The sequence below is a fragment of the Daktulosphaira vitifoliae genome, unplaced genomic scaffold, assembly GCF_025091365.1.
Source record: "Daktulosphaira vitifoliae isolate Bord-2020 unplaced genomic scaffold, ASM2509136v1 Scaffold_1, whole genome shotgun sequence".
NCBI classification, from domain to species: Eukaryota; Metazoa; Arthropoda; class Insecta; order Hemiptera; family Phylloxeridae; genus Daktulosphaira; species Daktulosphaira vitifoliae.
The window spans coordinates 44209379-44225571 of NW_026099572.1; the positions used below are offsets into that span (position 1 = coordinate 44209379).

Below are 16193 nucleotides of genomic sequence, written 5' to 3' on the forward strand. Positions count from 1 at the left end.
TTAAGTGTCATACGTTCCATAAATGTCAATCGAGTTGTAATTTAATGATTATACTTGCCATAGATGTTTAAGGAATGTATAAGAACCAATTATTTTCACTCACAATTATAGTACGTAGAACAAAAGTATGTGTCCTATTTTTAAGATAAAAATCTATGTAGATTATTTGATTCAATAAAAACAATAGGCTACATTTGTAATTCGTAATACGTGTTCAGTAATCATAAGTGACAAAACATTTGGATGCTTAACAATAAAGGAATTGTTTGTGTTTATCTTAATCTTTAAGATTTATCTCTAAGGATTTGTTTGGACATTTTTTTTTCTATTACTCTTTGCTTTTTTATTTAGTACTTTCAAAGCATTATAGTAAATAATTAAAAACTTTTTTTGATCATACAATACAATTTTTTTTAGTTTACTAAAAGTGACTAGGTAGCTGATTTGTTCATAATATTTTATTAAATTATCATTTACCAAAGAACTGCCAGCGAACCTTAGTATTTAACTTCAAAGTAGTTTGTATAATGACAGTAAAATTTGGTTTTACAAAAAAAAATAAATCTCATTATTATTATTCCGTTGCCTTTTTCTTTGTTTCTGACTGTATAAGCTGAGTGTAAGCGACAAGTAATACTGCTTTTTTGCATTTTTCTTCCCTATACCACACAAAAAACTTTTTTCGTAATAAAATTATTTTAATAAATAACTTTCTAATATTGTAAAAATCAACGAACCGAACTGTGGAAATGGTTGAATTTTAATTTTACTTGAAAGTTATTGATGTAACAACAATATTATGATTGATGGATAAAAAAAAATGGTACATTTATTTTTTCATTGTCAAAACTTATATGACAGTCATAATACTTGTGGGAGCTTATGACCCACTGGCTATAGTTTATATGGCTTGACCATTGTTTTAAGCAATTACAACAACGGTTGTTTTATTTAATTATATTTGTCCGGGCCAATGAGTCTTTTGTAATCGTCCTCCTCCATGTGAACACTCAATGCTAGTTTAATGAGAACTCCACTGCTATTGCGACCTATCGAGAAATTAATTCCAGTCGAATAATCTTTTTAGATGGTTTTAGTATTTAAGTAAAAATTGTAAATAGGTACCCACTACAATGATTGTAATACCTGGTAGATATGCCAAACTACGTGAAGAGCACTTTTCATTTGTTTTGTAGGTGTATCTTGAAAAAAAATGAATGCAAAATATTTCATTAATGTTTTATGTTTTACCCGGATTGTATACAAAATTGTTTTTTTAATGGATTTTTTTAGTTATTATTATCATTGAGTATAGATAGTACTATCAATACTCAATGTCATTTTTTACTAATAATGTTTAACGTATGTCTGTAAGCCTTTGATTGTAATGTTAATTTATTAGAATTTAGAAAATGAACACTGTTAATTATTATATTATCTTGATATAAATAGATGATCTTTTAAGCGTAAACGTATAATAAACTTTAAATTCAGTATTTGATCTGTGCTATATTAAGTTAACTGGATTTTATTATTAATCTTATTATGCAACCAAAGAATAGAACTGATTTTAATGATTCTCTGAGTAAAACGCTTGTACGCATATTTTGATCACATAATCAAATGTGTTATCAAACACGTTGAAAAACAAAATCATCAATCAATATAGGAAAATGATTATTCGATTAAGTGACGTATGAATACAACTCGTTTTCTACAACTTTTCTCGTTCTCTGCTCGCTGGGGATAAATTTAGACTATGACGAGGTTCGGTTTATTTTGTAATACCATAGAAATATTGCAAGTGGTGCACTGCCGGGGAGGCCGGTTCGATTTACATGTTATTGTATTTTATGCGAATTAATTAAAACGATATTCGCTACTTGGGGAGGGATTTAGTAGCCACCACGGCAGTAAGCACATACTATGGGGTGAATTTTGAACGGAATATCCTGCGGCTAAACATCCCCTTTTTCCACAAGTACGACGTCTCTTTCTCGGCGTTCTGCAGCCAATACACAGCCCCCTCCCAACTCCTGCCGTTGTCGAGCCCTCTGCCAGATAAACACAGACGTCTTGGAATCCATCTGTACTATCCACTATATGATAATTATAAAGGCGGTATAATTGAGTCGCTACATTATGACTCCCCAAACAATCTCTCGACAACAATAGCTTTACATTGTACGCACACTCTTAACATTAAACATAACGTTTATCATATTCACCAGTTGCTCTATTAACAGAAGACTTCATAATATTATGCATTTGCATTGTGAACGGTAAATTGAGTGCAGTTCTATATTTAAACAAGTGATTTTTAATTAGCTGTTTAATTAACGCATCTGAAAAACGAACAAATAAAATATTGTATTCTAAAAAAAAACTAGTTAGGAAGATGGCTACCATAAATTAACCACCTGTAATCAAAATTGATATTTTTTGGAACGTGGTTATTATTGATGTTATTTTTATGCGAGAAATTAAAATAACGAATTTCGAATATAAAGTGCAAATACGCTAACAGAAATTAAGCTGAACTCATTACGTGTTTGATACACGAGTCATAATTTATGTTTATGAACTTTACTTCTTTTCAACCCGTTAGAAAGAAATACTCGGACACTTGTTGTAAACCATATGAATTATTTTCAACGAGAATTGTCCTCAATACTAAGTACTCGGTATTTATTGCGTGTCTTATTAGAATGTTATATTATACGTACAATGATTTTTATTATTTCAATACGAGATGTTGTCAGACCACACTCGTAGTTTTGTTCATAATTTTCATTTCCATGTATTTGCTTATTAATTGATCACGTAAAGTATAAAAGAGATCATCACAAGCTGCAAGGAGGCGCAGTGTTGATTTATTACATTATATTTGCCAAAATTTGCAAGCCTAACATCTCACCGCAAGATTTCTCAGTAAATTACCAAGTAACATGATATATTGTATACAAAATATTTATACTAAAATATTTAAGACCACAAGTACACAACATCTGATAAGAAAATTTTTTGGTAAAAAGAGATGTTGTGAAACGTTTNCGAGAATTGTCCTCAATACTAAGTACTCGGTATTTATTGCGTGTCTTATTAGAATGTTATATTATACGTACAATGATTTTTATTATTTCAATACGAGATGTTGTCAGACCACACTCGTAGTTTTGTTCATAATTTTCATTTCCATGTATTTGCTTATTAATTGATCACGCAAAGTATAGAAGAGATCATCACAAGCTGCTAAGGAGGCGCAGTGTTGATTTATTACATTATATTTGCCAAAATTTGCAAGCCTAACATCTCACCGCAAGATTTCTCAGTAAATTACCAAGTAACATGATATATTGTATACAAAATATTTATACTAAAATATTTAAGACTACAAGTACACAACATCTGATAAGAAACTTTTTTGGTAAAAAGAGATGTTGTGAAACGTTTTTACCATAACGTATACATGATGAACCTTATACACTTGAATGACACGTACACGTCTAATTTAATGTAACTTTATTGAGATTAGGTACACATAGCACATACATCAGTATTGTGATTTATGTGCTGACTATTTTTCAAAGAAAAAGTAACCCATTCATTTTGCGTACGTTAAAATAATAAAGGAAGAACTGTAAAACCCGTCAACTGATAAATTAGTCGTAAAAATAATGACGTGTAAAATATAATATATTATATAATGATATTATAGCATACGTCAATAATAAATTTTTTCTCATAATTTTTAGTGTCACACATTTTTAAATGCCTAAATTTATTGCAGAAAATAACTACAAAAAAAAAAAATCTATAGAAACTAATTCACCTATTAATGAATTAAATCTAAATAAATTGCAAACTTTTAATAAAATCTGTCGATTCATATTATTATTTAATAAATTACATGCACATTATATTAGTTTAGAATTTTACTCTTTTTTTTTTTTTTTAATAAATTTAACCATTATATATGAACAAGTTTAGATATTCTAACTGACTAGTTTGTTGCTCGGTTAATAATTAAAGCTTAACATTTGTGAATGTGATTAAATTCTAGACTTTGTTGGTGTATAAATCACTAGTGTCTGCATTTTCTTTTCACTCCATGAATTTGTCGCTTTCGTTTTGTTCAAGTTACTTAAACGGTATAGCCAGTACTGTGCAAAAGTAATAAACGCAAGTCAAGCAAAATAATTACTTGAAGCGTCGCGCAATAGTTAAAATTGTTTTTCTCTAATTCATATTCAAATAAAATTATGTAGGTGTTATGAAATAAAATTGGATTACTTTTACGAATAGGATCTCTTAAAGTTAAGGCTTTTACATTGATGTATTATCAAAATAATAATAATAACGCCTTAAGTATTAGGTATAACATGTATTTTTCTGTCTATTATTTGATCAGCGTTTGTGTCACAACGTTATTACCCCATGGGAGCCCACAGCATAAATGCGCGCTTGAGTCTCATCAATCCTTTTCCACGGACAGGAACTATGTTTTTATATATATTTCCCGAGGGCCTAGGGTGCTCTGTTTTATTCAATTTTGTCGTCCGTATCCCTCAACACTAAACCCACCGGTATCAACATCTTCACACTCGTTCCGGTCCTGCAAGTTAGCGTTTTACACGGGCAGCACGCGCAACAAACAATATTTATAAACATTCGAAGAAAACGTTTTACGTGTCGCTTCACAACATCCTCATATGTATTTCCGCGCACTGAAGTCATTAATTAAGCTCAGGGATACACCGAGAGAAGTGTACCCGAATCCGACATGAATTCCATTTTCAAATACGTACATCATACATCCAGAAATATTATCATAATTACTCACGAACATGGTTGGAATGAATTTAAATTTTACTGATGAAGTTTAGAATAGATGTGTAGCCAAGAACAAATGATGCGTGTTGTTGAGATAAATATTCCAGAGCAGCGCGTTGGAATTTCTGAACGTTCCGGTTTTGACATTGAAAACTAAAGAATCATCATGGTAGCAGACAAAAAATTATGCTAATACTTGTGATGATTTTAATAAGTTATTTGGAAGTCCACACATTTTAAGTAATACTCCACTATTTTTACGGAATTTCTAAAAACATAAATTTTAAAAAGATATAAATCAAAATTCTCATTTTTTTTTCTTAAAATCATCTGCTTTTATCTATTTGTGATCATTTTTTTTTTTACTGTTTTAGAAATAACAGGAAATTTGAAATTATTGAAACTTATTATTTATAATATCATTTCTAAGGTTTAAATACGTCCAATCATTATATCCACACATAGTTATTAAATAATAGTAATTCTTTAAAATGTCTCGTGTTCAAACAGAATTGAATTTGTCGTTTTAGCTGGAGGATCTTTTTAATGTCATACTCAATTTAACAGTTGGGATTCTTCATTTATTGTTTTCCCTAGTGTAAGGAGGATTAAGCTACAAAGCCTTTAGGCGGACAAATGGCTGAAGAATTACGGTTAATTGAAAAGTCTCGTAAATGTTAAAGGTACTCGGCAACTATGAATTTCTATGCGTTTTAAAACTCTAGAAAAATAACTGAATTAGTTTTTGGGGTTTATTTATGAAGTAGCAAATCTCACGGGTGTTGATAGCTCCCATTTTCATTAAATACGATGTTGTCATACCAGTAGCCATTGGTTTTGCTATTGATAATTGAATATACACAAAATCATCATTAATTTAAGGCATTTAATTATTCTAAATTACAAGTTTAGATGTCACTGCGCTATAAAGTTGAAGAGATACGTTATAAAATTATTTTTAAATAAAAAAAATGAATGCAAGAAATTATTTGTGCACATAATCATTAAACATTTTAGCAAATATTTTACTTTTTCAAAAATTAGATTTTTAACAATAATTAAAAAGATATTTATACAGCGTAATCCGTTTATCATGCCTTACATAATTACTTACAAAGTAAAAATAATTTTGGATTTTTTAGTTACTTATATTTTTTGATTTATCATTTATGTTGTACTTTTTCGATTTATACCTTATATATTTTAGGAATGTGCAACTTTATTTTTACTAACGGCAACATATATATTTAATTAGCATATTTTAAAATAATGAATGGTCGATAGCAATTTTTGGATAAGTACGTTGAAAGTTATTAACTTTTTTATACTTGGGCGAAAAAAAGAATACGAACGAGAATGTTTAATTATACAAATAGTCGTACTCGCGTCTTTCCTCCAGAATAAAGCGAGTGTATTTGAATGTAAAGAGTAGAAAAATCTAAGTAATTTATATTTTTAAATTATAACTATATTTAGTATAGACATATTTGATTATTAAATTTCACTTAATAATTGTAAAAATATTTAACGATTAATATTCCACACATTTCTCACTTGATACTGCTAAGAAATAAAGAAAAGGTTTTTATATTTATGTTGTAAATCAATTTCTACTAGGAAGTTATAATAGGAGTTTAAGAGAAATTGACAAATAAATATTGGCAATTTCATTTCTATGATATACCTCGTAACATATGAACTTACTACACCCAAAAGGGACAATATTTCTTTTGGCAGCTAATTTCATCCTCCAACGATCTCAAAATCTATATAAAAATGTTTTTACACGCGTCAGTGTTTTTCAGAACTAAACAATCTGCTTTTACTCTTCCACACATAGTCTTCTACTCTTTAGGTTTGCTCAACTTTTCAACTTTCACGTATATACATTTATACTGTTTAACTATATTGTTAGATAATGAAATACTGTCAGGATCGATTTAGCTACGAAAATGAAAACTTAGTTGAATGAAAATGACAGCTCATCACTTAGAAGTGTCCAAATAAAGAACATTAATATCAAAACATTAAAACGTGAAAATTATGATAAAATAAGTTACATAATTTTAATCCATTGCAATAGAAATTAAAACTTAAAAGGATCTGTTATATTTGCTTATGTCAAATTTAGCATAAATTATTTTACAAATTTTATCCATTTAGTCAGTTGTAACTTCAAACATTGCATGTAGTAAAATGTTAATTTTATTAGTTGAGATTAACTGTTTAACACTGAAGATAATATTTATAGATTTTTGTATTAAATGAAATAAGTAACATTTATATTTTAAATTTTCTATGAAATTGAAAATTACATTGAATAATTATAAATTGACGTTTCAACTTATTGTAAGCATAAACATTTTTTTACGATCTAATTAATTTTTAAATATTTTCAAATTATTTAATAGAAACTTTTAATTTTCGGAATCAAAACTTGAAATGCTATAAATAAAGATTTTATTTAAAAATAATAAACTATGAATATTTAATGAGTATTGCTTTTCAAGAAGAAAATTATTTAAGAGTACAATCGTTATTAAACGTTTTTATGAATAACAGCAATAAGATTTTATTTTAATAAGTAGTTCTTAAAAATTATTTTTAATTATTACCAAAGTTTTTAAAAATTGTTAATATAAAAAATTTAAAAAAATGTGTTAATAACTATTAAGTCAACATTATGATATATGATGTAGTAAATTCATTTTGAGGAATGACAACTTCTGTATTTTTTGATTGTCGAAAAAAGATATAGCAACTTCATACAGATTTAGCTAATTTCAAAAGGCGCTATTTTAGATCATTAGCTGTTTTTCGTCTCTATTATATTCATCTCTACTTAAAATACAGAACACTATCATTAATCAAGATCACTTCTGCAGATGTCATAACAGATCCCATTGATAAAATGAATAGGAGAAAAAAATTAACAAAAAAAGTGTCTACGTTCCTCGGTGGAAGACAGCCAAAGTACTGACTCAAAATAGATAAGTTTTTGCCTTTATATTCTATGAAACCCTTTACTTATAGTCTCATTTATCTTGACAACATCAGTACTATTTTGCCAAATTATTAATAAATAATATTTGTGATTAATGTAAAATAATTAACTTTAAACATAAAAGAAAATGTAATTTGAATATAATGATTGATTAATAATAATATATTGTTTAAAATAACTACAAAATCATGAAGTTAAATATTTAACTTTCTCCTTTTTGTTTATTTAATGAAACAAAGTTTTGTAATGAAATATGATTTGGTATCTTTGATGTTGACAGTGTCGAAAAAGCTTTCATTTTTTGTTTTAATAAAAAAGTTCAACTTTGTAGATATATGCAAGTATTGTATATTCTGTTTGTAATATACAAACATGTATATAATATCACATTAAACAATATAAGTATAGTTTTTTGAATTACCTCTCATTTATGAACGCATACAAAACAATATTTATTTTTTGAATCAACAAATATAGTATTCGTTCTATTTATTTGATTGTCTACTCAATATCTTTTATCGGAAGTAAAAAAAAGTTTTCAATTTGCATCCGCTTTTCTGCATACAGTGAAATCAACCGGAACTCTTTCTGATACATCATAAGATATATTTTAAAATACAGTTTTTCTTTAAATAATCTTTTATTGAAATTCATTTCAAGGAATCTTATAAAGAATTATTATATTTTATAGTACAGTTGTTGATTTAAAGACATATTTAAAAATGCTAAAGCAAATTATTCATAAAAATTCCTTACTAAGTAAATTCGTTGAACTCATAATCGAAATGATGTGCTTTTGTATTAATATACAATTAAAAAATGTATTTTAAGATGCGTTATAGACACTTAATATATTTTTTTTAATTTCTATGTTGACTTATAACTAGGTACAGTATACTTAGGCATAATTTTTACCTAAAAGTTTGTCACTTCATCCGTGTACTCTTCATCGCTGCCGTGATTTCACTCATGCATGTCTCTTAAATTACGCAATCTAGTTATTGTATTATAATAAGCACAATATAGTTCATCTTAAAATAATCTCTTCGCTTCACATGAGCCTACGGTTGTATATAACTATATTATGTTGTCTGGAACAGATGTCGCAAATCATAGGACGCGTATTTGAATCTTCCATTATATAATTTCACAACTACTTATTGTACACATCCATAAATCATAATTTATACTTTGCAAATAAACGGTTGAATAGAAATGTATAAAAGTAATTTCTTATACTTGATATTAAACTATTATTTAATCATAATCAAGTCATCGATACGTAGACTTATCAAGTTGAGATTGAAAGCCAACGATTTCTTCACTATAAATAAACGCAGCCGTTCTGAATCTTCGTGATTTTGAAAATATAAAATGTAAATATTTATAATTATGTAATACTGTTAGAAATTATTAAAAAAATTCCAACTATTTCAGTTTCATTTGAGCAAAGAAATATGAATAAGATTATTATTTGATTTTTTTGGCTTATAGTTATTACTCTGTCATACACCTATACTTCTTATCTTGCTGCCAAATGTAATATTTCATTTAATTATATAAAGGCATCTAGAAGTAATAAATTAAACTACAAAATACATTTTTTAACTTGCTAAATATTATACAAACACCTACGGTTTGTATATTTTTGTTTTGTTGTTAATAATTTCAGTAAAATCATTTTTGTTCTTTAGTAGTTGAATTAAGTTATTTAATATATTTGATTTGTTATTTACAATTAAAGGTTTTGAATTACACTGAGAAATCTAAAATGTAGTGGAAATCTTTGCTTTTTAAAAGAATAATTTAATACTTTAACACCTTCTCAAATAATTTTAGTTTATTATTTGTCGGCGTTTGACGATCATGTTACAGAATTACTACTATCTTCTGAATTTTGTCTTGTAATAAATTTATTCTATAGGCCTTATACTGTTCAATATACGTCAGATTAATTAATTAATTGGCCGTGATCTTGAGGTATTTAAATTCATCTAGGCTTTGGCTAATTGCTGTGTAAGTGATCCCCTATAATACCCACTAAACCAGCTACAATTTATGTGTCCATTTGACTGAACCAGAAATAATGCTATAAAAGCATTGGTACGATACTATAAATTAATATATTTAATTAATTATCGAAATAATATTACATGATAAAAGTAGTAGTTAACTACTTTTAGAGTAACTGTAATTGTAATGATCAAAAATACAAACAGTATAAGATCGTTAGGATATACTTTAGGTTAGTTCTTCAATAACGATTGTTATTCTTACTATATTTTTTCTTTTGTTAGTTTTTTTTTGTTTTCCTTGTAATGTTTATAATTATAAAATTTCATAATTGAACTTGAAAATCATGAATGAGTTTGTTAAATGTTGTTTAAACTAGGAACTGTCAATTACGTTTTAGAAGTGTATTTTCAAATTTGTTGATCAGATTTTTGTTAATTGCATAAATATTTATGTTAAGTATAAAATTTTTATATAAAAAAAAATGAATAATTATAAATGTTCATTAGTTGATGTCATTAGTATTTAATTTATAATCTTCAATTTGAATATGTTCTATATTATTACTAAAACTTAAAACTTCTTTTTTCATTTGAATCAATGAATATTTTTATCATTTTCACTATTCAAATTAAAATTTATATTAATTGAGAATCATTGATCTGAGACCATTTTATCACAATCATAGTAGTCAGTAAAAAATTATTACAGTAAAAGTGAATACTCTATATAATGTTTTTTGCGTAAAAACCGTATATGTGATGCGATTCAACCACATAAACCTAATTTATTTAGAGTTATACATTTATTTGGTTAATTTTTTTAGAAGTACAACTAAATCTAAGGTTATTTATTTTGAAGTTAAAAATTTTTTTCATGAAAATACATTCAAAATTATTGGTTAATATAAATTTACCTTACTCTTTTTGTGTNAAAATTTTTTTTCATGAAAATACATTCAAAATTATTGGTTAATATAAATTTACCTTACTCTTTTTGTGTGTAATGTTATCAAAAAATTATTATTTAAGCTATTAAAATGTTTAAGCTTAATATTAAAAATATACTTTACATTATGATTTGTAATGTTGATAGTTTCGAACTTTAAGCATAAAGTAATTTTAGGGTTACCTTGAATCATTAAATTTTTCTTTCAACTTTTTCTAATATATGCAATTAATATTAAAATAAATATTATTAACGTTGTTATTTTGCGTTTTTACAGCGTGTAATTGCAACGAGCATGCCAAGAGGTGCCGGTTCGACATGGAGCTGTACAAACTGTCAGGCCGGGTAAGCGGCGGTGTGTGTCTTAAGTGCAGACACTTCACGGCTGGTAGATATTGTCATTACTGCAAAGAAGGGTACTATAGAGATCCTACTAAGCCCATAACTCATCGGAAGGCCTGCAAAGGTATTTATTATTCATTTCCTTTTTTTATGCTTATATAACAAAAATGCAATTTCAACACAAAGACTAAATCAGCAAAAATTTGAGCTAATTATAACAATACTGTTAAAAGATGACTAACGAGAAGATATTTATCTTTAAAACTTTTCGGAATTTATAATTTCGAATAAATAATTTTTTAATCTATATTATTATTTGATGCAAACAAATGAGAAAAAATATATTTTACACTTGATAACATTTTTATTTTCCCTTCGTATTTTCATTCAAGTATTTTTAATTTTGAATCGTTTTTCTTTTTTACTGTGGAAAAAAACCATTGGTACGGAAACATACTCACTGAGCAACCGCAGTCTAAGGACTTTTTACTGCATTTGTAACGAATCTCGTTTTAAGATTCATAAAAAAATTTCATATAACTTTGTAGGAGTAGCAGTCATATATTTATATATATCCTCCTAAAGTGGAAATGGTAGTCTGCGCTTGGGACGCCGACTCATTTTCAAAATATGTTTGTCTTATTTTCGTTACGACTACCGAAAGTGCTCTTGAGCATTCAGAGATAAAAATATAATACAACAAATGAATATTCTCACGTAAAAAATTAATTCAATAAAGGAAAATAATGCATGCTAGTAGTCATAAATATTTTATTAAATTATAGAATTTTCCGATAGAAGTTGTTTCCGTTTGAGTTTTTTTTTAATCCGGTCATTCTAATTGCTTGATTTTATAATGTACGCGAATTTAAATTCAAATACATATCCCCTATTTTAAAAAAACCATTATAAATGCTAAAAGGCTGTAATAGTAATATTAATAAAAGAAAATTGATAATTCGTGAGGATTGAAACAGATCGGGCATAAATTTGAGATCCTCGCTTACGATTCACGAACACGGGCTAAGCGTTATCCACTAGGTTCCTGATGCGGGTGGAAGAGAAACTGTCGGCGGGGTTGTATTATTGCCCAAACGTGACTTATTGCGTAGGATTAAGGTTTCTACAATTGCTGACTAATGGTCGAAGGAGAATGAAATCCGAGTGACGAGATGTCGAAGACGTAGGATAAAGTATGGGCAATAAGCGATACAATTAAAAAGCAGTGTGAAAAAATGATGTACATTAAATGGAACATTACGCTATATTATTGTTGTTACTCAGGTAATAGTATGTGAGTGGGCGTTCAACAACGTGTTTCTTTTCCGATAACGATTATTGTGAGCACGTGGTGATAGTATATTTATTTTAAACAATTTTTTGCTCTGAAGAAGTTATACAAGTATGAATTTGCTTGACATTGACAACAGATTCAGTTTATACAAATAATTAATGTAGGACATACGAGTTATGTAACTGAGTATATAAAAATTTAAAGGTTTGGAAAGTTTTTGTATTTTTAAAAAATACATTAATTATTCATGAGAAAAAAAAAATTATGTAAAAGTAGGCTGGAGGTAATAAGAACAATTTTTATTCACTCGTAAATTTTTCTGTTCATAAATGATATGTATATATTTTTTTGAAATAAACAGTATAATCATAACTTGATTTATAAAATTACATGATTATTGCACAAAAATTTTCCCGCTTAAATATGATAGAGACTTTTATTCACATCTCTTATTCTCCAATTTTAGAACATCGACAGATCTTGTGTAGATAACGGTTAATGTAAAATCCATAAATTATGAATTATTTATGGTATAGTATTGTACTATCTTGAAAAAATTAAAATATAAAACATCAATTTAAGTAAAAACGTCTTGAATTTGGAGATCGCATTTATGTTTCAAAGGATTTCTGGGTGTTTATCACAGATAAATCTGTCTTTTATCATGCATTTATACTAATTTTAAACGGTATATTTTAAATAAACTTCATTTACAGTGAATACTGGGTAGAAGATAAAGGTATATGAACTTATATATATATATATAGTTACCATACCCCGAAGCTAAGAAAAGACGAATTGATCCTTTGCCTGCCAAAATGGATTACATCGTCTACTAGCCAAACTACATGTTACCTTTTCACATACGGGTTCTCTATCTTATAAAGAATGTCATCTATTGCCCATGAGTAATAAACTTTTTTTTCTAACTGAAATAACTTTCTAAAACATTTTATTTAAGCTGACGTTAATATGATATACGTATGCATTCCTGTATAAGTATAGTATAATAATGAATTTGGATTAGTTATAGAATACAGTAAAGGATAAAGGCAATGAGGTTGTGGCAACATAGCTGATGGATAGTTGCAAAAAACTCTAGGCATAGCTAATGGATTTGTTGAAGGCAAAAGTTCAATGCTTGAAAAAGTAAAAAGGATACATATTTCTTTTTTTTTCGTTGTTGCCATTTTCTACTTACTTTTTAAAGTAATCCACTTGTAAGCAACATACTATTTTCATTTTTATTACATTTTACTTAAAACTTATGAATGAATAATAGGTATTCGGATAAACTATAAATCAAAGTTATTCAAACATTAAACATAAAGAAAAATTTTGTAGATGAATAAACTGAAATATTTTTAAACATAATTTTGCTGTGTCTTCATTTATTAGTAAAAAATATCTAAAATATCATTTTTATTTCAAACAACTCGTACTAATTATACAAACATTATATCATAGTTATTAATCATAATAAGTTGAACTCATTTCCACAAATATTAAATTTGGGTTAAGCTTCGAAAAATTAGTCAAATTTGTTATTATATACACGTTTTAAAGCACGTCTATATTCTATACACCAAATAAAGTTAATTAATAATAAACCCGAGGGTTAAAAGGTAAGCGCAAGTTTAGGGGTAGAGAACTTTAAATTACTGCTAATGCAGTAGATAATTGATAATATGTTGTTTAATAGTAATGGCAGTAATAACTTTGAGAATTAGTGTTTAAACTACCATATGGGACCATTATAAATATGAGTACCTTATATTGTAAGTATACTATATCCTATGTCCACCAATAAATTTGTGTACTAACGTGTTAACACTAAAACCCTTAGGCTTTTATCTTCAGAAATTAACATAAATTTATACTCATTCACTTGGAAAACACGATAGAAAAATAGTTTATGCTTAACTTACGAATAATATGCCTTACAACTTATCGCACACAAACATCTACAGAATTCCTTTCAGTGTCATGATTGCCGTTTATAACTTTTCGAGGATGTGTTTGACTATCATTATCTGGGTACACTTTCCGATAACTCATAATTATACACAATTTTGAACCCACTGCGGGCAATTATGTTTATATGTATTATACTCATCAAGTACTGTATTACTGTTATTACTTTGTAGCAGGCAAGCATAAGAAGTTGTTGCAAATACAAAAACGCTTTTCTATTTTTTAGAATTCATATCCAGAAATTATACCTTATATATAGTACCTTACATAAAATTACCTATTATAAATTATATGTGTGATAATTTTTGGACACTCCACAAAACTCGTGTGTGTGTCTTTACTATATAGTCAAAAAATATGTTAATGTATTAGAGATGTTAACAACACTGAAAAACTTGTTTTATCCTGTATTTTTTATAAATAATACACCAGTTTTGAATTGTACATTTTAAAAGGACTATAATAATTTTACAGTTTAATTTATATATAAACGGCCGAGTAAGTATATTTTTTTATAAATTTCTACGGTGTAGCACTAAATACACTGTGTAGGTTTTACAAAGGCAATACCGCTTATGTAACATACTTATGAGCTAAAACTGATAACGCCTACGATTTAGCCAGAAGCAAATATTTCTCTCTCTGTTTTCCCCTTAAACCACTGATACATTTCCAATTATGTTGCATATATATTTTATGTTTATCATATACATAGTAATTAAAACCCTCTTTATTCAACACAATAAATATAGATCCTTTAACATCGTTATTAGTAATAAACCACTCATCATAATTTTTTCGAATTTCTAATATTTTTATTTTTAAAACACAATTTTTTATGTACAAATGCAAGTTTCATTTGCATTAAAATTCGGTGATAATTATATGTTTGGAAATATATAACGACCTACATAGTTATTTTAATATTTACAGAAGATCTATAAAGTACTTGCTAAAATTTTCTTAAATATTTATTAATAAATGTTTAGAAACTTTTTAAATTACCCGTTTTCGATTTTTTACATCGAATATTGGTTATACATGAAATATGTCCATAAAATAATTTTTTAGTCAATAATTAAATTAGTAATTTACTATATTATTTGCAGAAGATTTATTGAAATAAGTAGCCTATAAAAAAAATTACTTTTATTGATGTTTATTAAGTTTCATTAAGTTTATTTAAAAATGTTTCCTTTAATTGATGAACAATTTGACGAAAAAGAAAATAATTTTTATATGTACAAATTTGTGACTGGTGGAACATCAAAGACAAGTATAAATTAAAATTTCCATCATTTTTATAAGGTCTAATAAAAATAATTGACAAACAATTCAAACTTTTTACAAAATATTATTGCTTGTTTAAAGTTCAAAGTTGTTTCTTAGGAAATCATTTGTTGTTATGAAGTTTTTATTCGAAAATAATGGCAAAAATAAACTTTCAACTGAAGAATAAGATCAATTTTTGATAATTCATAAATGTTTTGATATACAGATGATAGAAAAACATACAATAAATTTCTAAGAATACTTATTAGCCCAAATAATTGAAGAATTTTAATATAAAAAAATACTAATATTTTTATTTTTAAAAAAATATTTAAATATTATGCACACGTTTTTCCTTTTTTTATTAAAACCTATAATTTAACTGTTTAGGAAAAAATATACACGGAATACTTAATTTAGGTAACTATTTCAATTAATATATTTTATGAAATATGTGACAGAAATCGTTTTTAAACTGTTTTTTTTATAAATACTTAATCCGAGGCAGAACAA

At 26.9% G+C, this 16193-nt stretch overlaps 1 protein-coding gene across 1 annotated transcript in view; it reads left to right on the forward strand.

Moving 5' to 3' along the window:
• Positions 1-16193, forward strand: part of LOC126901038 (netrin-1) — a 68633-nt gene that overhangs the window by 19830 nt on the left and 32610 nt on the right. The window contains exon 2 of the mRNA XM_050677171.1: positions 11076-11264. Within this exon, the coding sequence (XP_050533128.1) occupies positions 11076-11264 (189 nt within the window). The remainder of the gene's footprint in view (positions 1-11075; positions 11265-16193) is intronic.